This window comes from Magnolia sinica, chromosome 3, assembly GCF_029962835.1.
Source record: "Magnolia sinica isolate HGM2019 chromosome 3, MsV1, whole genome shotgun sequence".
Classification (NCBI taxonomy): Eukaryota; Viridiplantae; Streptophyta; class Magnoliopsida; order Magnoliales; family Magnoliaceae; genus Magnolia; species Magnolia sinica.
The window spans coordinates 11303285-11312209 of record NC_080575.1 but is presented as its reverse complement, the minus strand read 5'-3'; the positions used below and the strand labels follow the sequence as shown (position 1 = coordinate 11312209).

Below are 8925 nucleotides of genomic sequence, written 5' to 3'. Positions count from 1 at the left end.
GTTTGAGTTCCAAGAATTGTAATTTCATTTTTTTATTATTAATCAAGTTATTTTAAATTTATTAGTAATTATTCCTACTTCTATCCCTCATGGATTAGAGCTTCATTCGAGGAAGCTCTGTGAGGAGTCCAGAGAGCTCCATGGATTCAGAGTAGTTATCCCGAGTAGTTATCCCCTGAGGAAGATGGTGGTTGACCTCATCATGTCCCTTGTGCAATATTGTCGGGTCAGCCACAATGAAACATAAGATGACCTGTGACCCGTTCTCACTCCTAAATCTGATAGTTTTGTTTTGAGGTATCCCCATTCATTGTATGGCCCATCATATAAACGGCTTGGATCATTTAAAAATAACCATATTAGTTGCTAAAGTCCGAATATATCCTATAACAATAAGGGTATTCGTGTTCTTGGATCATTAACTTATATTTACTGCAACAGGGGAGTAATGAGCACCCCTCCGGAGGAGGGCCAGCTCCTTCATCTATTGCTAAAGCTCATGAATGCGAAGAGGACGATGGAGATCGGTGTGTTTACGGGCTATTCGCTCCTTTGCACTGCACTCGCCTTGCCGGAAGATGGAAAGGTCTAATACTACTGTCATTTTATTTTCTTCATTTTTCTTCTTTCTTGAATTTTTTGATATTTGATGGTGTTAAATTCTCCTACTCTTTGTTAGATCACTGCCATTGATGTTGATAGAAAAAGCTTTGAGATAGGATTGCCATTCATTCAGAAGGCTGGTGTCGAGAAGAAGATAGATTTTATTGAATCAGAAGCTCTTCCCGTTCTTGATAAAATGTTACAAGAGGTATGCTAGTGTTGCATGGTTTCTTTAACATGACACACAGATGATCTGAACCGTAGGATGTTAGCATTGATGTTTGGTACAAAGTTATGAATAAAATGCACGGCTCATTTGCAACACTGGCAACACGACCCTATATCCAAAATGTACATTTAAAATATAGGACCCTCACAAGTGTCTTCAATTCATTTACATCATTCCCTATAACAGTGACCACTTGATTATATTGGACCAGGCCAACGGGTCGGGCTAGGCCATTTATCATTAGCTCTGGCTCGAACCAAACATTGGGTCTAGATTTCGAGCCTGAGCCTGACCCTCAGACCTAGTTCAGGGGCCCAAGCCTTGGCCCTACAGGGCTAGGGGACCCAGGCTTTGGTGAGCAGTCCAGTCCATTGTCACCTCTTATGTTATGTAGAGCTGGGCACGAGATGACTCGACTCGGCAAACTCGATTCATCCGACTTGTTTTGACCCAACTCGATTCGAACCGAGTGGATGAGTCAATCCAAACCAAGTAGACTTCGTCCAATCAGAACTCAAATCGAGTCGAGTTTGGGTCACCCAATAACTTGACTCGACTCGATCCAAAACTTGACTCGTGTGTGTGTGTGTGTGTGTGTGTGTGTGTGTGTGTGTGTGAGAACTTAGATTTTATATTTCAAATCTTGTCACAAGTGCACCTAGGTTTTGAGCTGTGATTTCAGCCCATGGATATCCACTGCACCCAACCCAACTCGGTGCCAACTTGACCTGACTCGGTACTTGTGATTGGGTCAGACTCAGCTTGGATTAGTCCAAGCCAGACCCGAACTTGGATTAGGTCAGACATGCTAGACTCGGTACCAAGTCGGGTCAAGTTTGTTTCAAAATCAGATCAAGTCAGGTCAGCCCTAACTCGGTCCAACTCGACTCGATGCCCAGCTCTAATGATATGTACCCATTATTGGCAGGGCTGCCAATGGGTACTCGGACCCTTTGGTATCCAATGGACCCGGCCCAAATTTAATTGGTCTGGGTCACATTTATTTGACTCATTAAGAATTGGATCGGGTTTAGGTCTCACCTTTTGGACCCGCTTAAGAATCAGGTCTAGTCAAGTTTGGGTTGGGTCCATGTGATGGAACTAGTTAAATTCAAGTCGGATTGGGTTAGGTCTAGTTGGGTCTGAGTCAGGTCCAGTTAGTTTTAATATTACAATGCATATAATATATAACACATATATTAGTTATTCTAGCAAAAGAAATGTAGTTTCCTAGCTTGAAAGTCTGTTTGCACACTAAGCACAAGTCAAAGTATTACAGGTGTGTGATCAGATCCAAATCCAAATCTAGATCGAAAGACCTGATGGGTACCCGAATTCTTTCAGATCCGAGTCTTCAATAACTAAACCCACACTCTAAAAGGAACCAGTTCGACCGGACATGGGTACTATAGACCTGACCAGACCCCTTGACAGCCCTAATTCTGGGGTTTGAGTTCATGCAGGACCTCATTCCCACCGTTGGATGGAATGCATGTCAAAGAATCAGATTATATGCCCTGCGTCCAAATTCATCATGCATGTGTGGCCCACTTGACAAGTACTGTACTATCTTAGTTTTTTGATACATAGCTTCTTCACAAAGATGAAGTTCCTGATTCATTAATCATAAATTCTTCACCTAATGGACCATACATTAGATGTCCCATGATTGAGAAACTACGTAATCAGATAATCACGTACGTCAAATCCACACCCTTCAAACAATCAATTCACATTGAAAACTATTTAAAGAAGTGTTCATGTGAAACCTTTTGCAGAATAACGGTAGGATCTATTGTGCATTGGATGTGAAGGACCAATGAAGAAAACGGCTGCCATTGCTGTAGGTTGAATGCTATAGTCTTCCTCTCCTTACCCCCTTAGAAAAGTTTTGATGGGATTAGTGCTTCTGTTGATGATGTTGGATTGGGGACTCAGCCCTGTTAATATAAGTTAAGAGGAGTGAGGAGTTTGAAACCCATCAAAACTCCTCTCCCTAAGGCTCCACACGAATGGGTAATTCCAGTTCCTTTAAAACACCATGTGGGTATCACAATTGTAGCACTTCACCCCTTACACAATTTTTGAATATATCCCACTGGTGCACCTGATCACATTATCCTACCCTTAGGACAATCTAGACCGTTGATCAATAAGGACCAATTTATAGAGTTCTTATAGTTCATTGATCTATCAGCTAGGATCAATTGTGGTCCCACCAATTGGGATGGCCCGACGATGTGCTGTGAAATGAATCTTTACATCTTTTTTCTTAAGCAGGGAAGAGAAGAAGGATCGTTCGATTTTGCATTTGTCGACAGTGACAAGGAGAACTATGGTGAGTACCATGAAAGGTTGATGAAGCTTGTCAAGATTGGTGGGCTCATCGGCTACGATAATACACTTTGGTTTGGGACCGTAGTAGTTCCCGATTGTTCTAGCTTGCCTGACGATGGCAGGAGATTGAGAGACTGCTTGGTGAATTTCAACAAGTTCTTGGCTTCTGACCCTAGAGTTGAGATTTCGCAAATTTGCATTGGCGATGGTATTACCTTGTGTAGGCGCCTTTATTAAGGTTTGATCAGGCTTTTATCGATTGAGGATTGTCTAAATTGAAGGCGTGGAACGATGATTGTAATAAGTGAGATATCTACTCTAAATAACGCTTGTTTTGTTAGTAGTGTGTAAGGTATCAGGATTCACTAGCATTGGTAGGCGTAGGTGGATGCAGACCCATCTAAGTGGATTCAAACTCAAACTCACACAACCAAGATGAAGCCGGGTTTCTAAAGCTTTAAGTTTTCTCTATAGAGTGTATTTTCTATACTAGGGCTTGTTTGGAAAGATGCATTGCTTTGCATCATATGGAATTAATATATTATTACACAATGATTTTATGTCTCGAAATATCTTGGTATTTTGACCATTCAAATCTTCTACATTTGATACCCCATTCTTCATTTGGGAAAAACACTCTTTTACATGAAATTATTATTTAGTGGATGCTAAAATTGTATTCAAATGACTAAATCTTAACTAATGACGATCACCTATACTCGTACATAACTTGAGTATCATGTGTGAACAGCGCATATTGGTATATGAGGTCACAAATGTAGTGGATTTTGAAATACACTAGAAATCTGTCATATCTCTTGGGAGTCTTGAGTGATAAAGCCCCTTAATATACATTGATACACCACATTTTGACAACTTAAGCTTTTAAAGTAAATGATTGTTTGACATGGTATAAAAGCAAAAGGTCCTATTCGAATCTTGAGAGCAGTAAATATGAAAAAGCTTCTCCATCTATTTTTTTAGATCATTTTCTCGTATGAGACCAAAAATGAGTTATATCCCAATCTCATGTGGACCACAGCATTACAGGAAACAGTGTACTAAATGAACTTTAACTAGTAAAATCTTTTTTTTTCCCTTCATCTGGGTCGGTATGACCTAATCAACAGATTGGATGTCAAATAAATAGTACACCGGACCTTAGGAGGATTTTAATAGTGGATATCCAATTATTATTGTTTTCCTACGGTGTGGTCCACCTAGGACTTATATCCCTCTCAATTTTGGGATCAAACCCTAAAATGATCTGTAAAAATGGATGAAACACATACATCATGGTAGGGCCCACAGGGCACTGACCATCAGCCACCGGGCTGGTGGCTGGGGGAGTAGCCAATCCGTTTCCGGCTCGGTGTAGGAGCTACATGGGGCTCACTTACGTTAATGGATGAACCATTTTAGGATATGACCTAAAAAGTAGGCAGATCCAAGGCTTAGATCATAGAGTATGGATTGGACACCCATCATTAAAAACTTCTTGAGAGCTGATATTCTTATTTTTCCTTTTATCCATATCCACGTGACATTATCAACGGATTGAATCGCAAACGAGCATCCACTTGAGCCTTGGATTTGCCTTTTTTTTTTATCATGCCTAAAATTAAATGAATGGAAGGTGGAGATAAAAACGACACGTCACCGTGGGCCCGACACAGACTGTGTAGACCGAGTCGGTCTAGGCAGTGACAGGTCGCACTCCGCGTCCGAAATGTACACGCGTGTGCGCTTCGCAATGCGGTGAGTGGACGCACTTCCTACTTACCAGGCAGTACGCGGATTGTGTTGGTTGGCCCTCACCCACCTTTACCTGCCAAGAATATGTGGGGTCCACCGTTTGTAAATGTTTTATCCTGAAGCGGATTGGCTGGTGTACCACACATAATCTATATAGCTGTTGTGGGTACGTGTCGTGCGAAGACGAGCACTGACGCTCCTCGAGCTCCGAGTTGCAAGAACGGTTCAAAGGAGACCAAAGTTACATGCCGTATTTATTATATCTACACCGTCTATATAGCAGTACCACACACCATCTATATAGCTGTATTTATTATATCTACACCGTTCATTTATTTTTAGAGATCACTTTAGAGCATCATCCAAAAAATGAATCATATCTAAAGATCATCTAAAACGAATCAAAAATAGCAGCGGAAATAATGATTTTCACCATTAAACAATTCGTAGGGCCCACCATAACATTTATTTTCCATCCAATATGTTAAGTAGGTCACAAAGACCTAAATGAAGAGGAAAAACAAATTTCATATTGATCCAAAACTTCTGTGACCCCAAAACGGTTTCAATAGTAAACGTTCAATTCTTCAATACTTTTTGCAATGTGGTCCACTTGATAATTAGATCTATATTATTTTTTGTCTCAAACCTTAAGATGAGTTCACCAAATGAATGGACGGTTTGGATATAACACATACCTCATAATGAGACTCATAGATCTTGCTGATATCAATATAGCTGGTGTGAGGTACACCAGCCAATCCGCTTCCGTTTTATCCACGCCGTACATCCATTTATTCAGCTAATTGAAGCGTATCCAAAGATCAACTGAACTATACCACAAGGAAAGGGGAAACGGATTGGCTACTCCCCCTCCCACCATCCCGCCGCTGGTGGTTGGTGCTCTGTAGGCCCCACCATGATGTATGTATTTCATCCATTCCGTTCATCCATTTTTACAGGTTATTTTATAGATTGATCCCAAAAATGAGAGGGAAATGATTCTCAGGTGGACCACACCACAGGAAAATAATAGTAATTGGATATCCATCATTAAAATCCTCCTAGGCCCACTGTACTTTTTATTTGACATCCAATCTGTTGATTAGATCATACATGCCCAGATGAAGGGAAAAAACAAAAATCAGCTTGATAAAACCTTTTATGGCCCCCAAAAGGTTTTTAATGGTCGACACTCATTCAACACTATTTCCTGTAATGTGGTCCACTTGAGATTGGGATATATCTAAATTTTGGTCTCATACCATTAAATGATTTGGAAAAATAAATGGACAGCATAGACGAAACATATACATCATGGTGAGGTCCACAGAGCACCAACCACCGGCCATTGGCAGTTGGCAGGGGGAGTAGCCAATCCGTTCCCAATGAAGGGAGGGGAAAGGCGGAGTTGAACGCTTATTATTGAAAACTTGTTGAGGTCCACGGAAGTTTTAGTTCAAGCTGGCTTCTCTTTGTTTTCTTTCCTTCCCAGGTATGTGTGACCTTATAAATAGGTTGGATAATAAATAAGTATAACTGTGGGCTATACGTAGGTTTTAACGGTGGACATCATTATCCACTATTTTCTGTGGTGTGGTCCACTTGAGCTTTGGATGTGCATGAATTTTTAACCAATTGTCTAAAATAATATTAAAAAATGGATGAACGGTGTAGATAAAATACATATATCACTCTGGGCCTAATAGAGTCTTTGCACCAAGGTAAAGAGGGTGAGCGCATTATTGTCATATCCGCGTTCACCTGGGCAATGGGTAAGCAGCGAGTTGTCAATTTCGTTGTTTTCATTGGACGAAAATGCCCTATCTGTATAATTAATAACCCGACAAACTTCAGAACGGATAGGGACGAAAACGCCCCTTCTATACCATCCTTCCATTGGTCAGTTGAAAAGGTGACAGTGTACACGACAGAAATCGGATTTGGTGTTTCTTTAAAAAAATACTCACGCACACAAACCCTACACACTCACGCCAGTTGGAATTTCACCACCTATGGGTAATCGAACCCTTTACCGGGAGTTGAAAGTGCTGAGAGTCTACCACCCGAGCAAGAGTAAGTACCCGGGTAACACTGTAGTGGGTGTTACTGTTACCATGGGGCCACCTTGATGATATTTTATACATCGATCCAGTTCATCCGTTTCTCGGGAAGGGGTCCCAAAAATTAAGCAGATTCAAATCTCAGGTGGACGACACCATGGGAAATTTTGGTGAATGAGTGCCTAACCATTAAAAATTCTAAAATGCCCATGGTAAGGTTCTCGTCATGTTCATTATCATCCAACTTATTAATAATGTCAAGAAGAAATGGATGAAGGGAATATACAAATATCAGTTTAATAAAAAAGTCATGTGGCCTACAATTTTTTTAATAGTCATTCATCACTTTTTTTTAGTGGTAACACCTGAGATTTGTATATTCTTAAATTTTTAGATAGCATTCTAAAATAGGATGAAAAAACAGATGGACCGGTGTGGATATATAAAAAAGTACATCAAGATGGCCCTACACGATTAGGGTAACACTCACTAAGGTTTTAGCCGGGTAACAGCTAATCCGCTCCCGGACGTGGCAAATGCATGCTCAGAGCGGATAGGGGCGAATATGTAAAGTTGTCCAGAGGATCCAAGCCGTCCATTGGTCAGTTGAAAAAGTGACGGTGGATATGGTAAGTGCATGCTACTCACCTTTCCTATGACCGTATCCAAAAGAAGAAAAGGAAAAAGATACTTTCTAGTCGCCATGCGACATTACTTAACGGTCCTATCCATCCATTTCAACTAACGGTGGACATATTTCATGAAATCAAACCGGTAAGATAATCCAATTAGGGCTGTCAATGGCCAATGGACCAACCCAATTTTAAATGTACAATGCATCCAACTCAGTCACCCCAGGCGGCCCTCACATAGTGACCTCAAGTCAGGCGAGGACACTCACTGAGTTTAAGCATATTAATAAGCAGAAGAGGAAAAGAAACTTACAAGGATTCTCCTAGTAATAGCGAACGAATCAGGATCGGTCTACCCTAAGAATCGGACGGCCGCACCGTCCAAATTGTGCGACTCGATCCAGCTAGGTGGGTACAGCCTTGACCGTGAGGCCAACCTGGATGTGTGTGTTGTATATCCAAGCCATCCATCTATTTTTTCAGCTCATTTTATGACAATGACCCAAAAAATGAAGCAAATAAAATCTCAAGTGGACCACACTAAGGAAACGGTAGTCATTGAACGCCCACCATTAAAAGCTTTCTAAGGCCCATCATAATGTTTATTATCCATCCAACCTATAAGGACCTTCATGAAGGGAAAACACAAATAGCAGCTCGATCCAAAACTTTTGTGCCCCCAAGAAGTTTTTAATGGTGGGCATTCAATCACCATTGTTTCCTGTAGTGTGGTCCACCTGAGATTTGGATATTATTCATTATTGAAAGCATGCCTTAAAATGATCTGTAAAAAACGAATGGACGGCATGGATATAAAACACATAAATCACGGTAGGCCCCACAGTCACAGATCAACCGAGCATCATACAATGAGGGTTTTCTAGCCACGAGTCATGTAAGAGAGTCATTTTACACCGTACATCTGTGAAAGTGGCACGTATATAATCTAATCCATCTATTAGGTGGGCTTGACCATGTAAATGCCCTCGGTCGAAGCGGACCCGACTCGAAACAAGTACAAAGACTCAAAGGCTACCTGAACTGGATCGGATCTGGATCTGAATGCTAAAAAATTTGAGATCGCTACCAAGAAAATTTGGCCCGATCAGCTTGGGTTTTAGATCTCTAGGACCCGACCCGAAACCTTAAATCCGATCTCTTAGCAGCCCTAAATCCAGAATCTAAAATCCAGAATCTATTTGCTTCTTCAACCATGGATGGTTAGGATTGTCTGATGAAAGCCATTGGTAGGTAAGAGGTTCCATGAAATGTCTATATATGGAGAGAGAGAGAGAGAGAGAGAGAG

At 41.0% G+C, this 8925-nt stretch overlaps 1 protein-coding gene across 1 annotated transcript; it reads left to right on the top strand.

Moving 5' to 3' along the window:
• The first annotated feature begins 441 nt into the window (after positions 1–441).
• Positions 442–3808, top strand: LOC131239510 (norbelladine 4'-O-methyltransferase 2-like). The gene is made up of 3 exons (XM_058237245.1): positions 442–586; positions 680–811; positions 3113–3808. Exons 1-3 carry the CDS (start codon positions 449–451, stop codon positions 3404–3406), a joined length of 564 nt encoding a protein of 187 aa, XP_058093228.1. The 5' UTR covers positions 442–448; the 3' UTR covers positions 3407–3808.
• The last annotated feature ends 5117 nt before the right edge of the window (positions 3809–8925 follow it).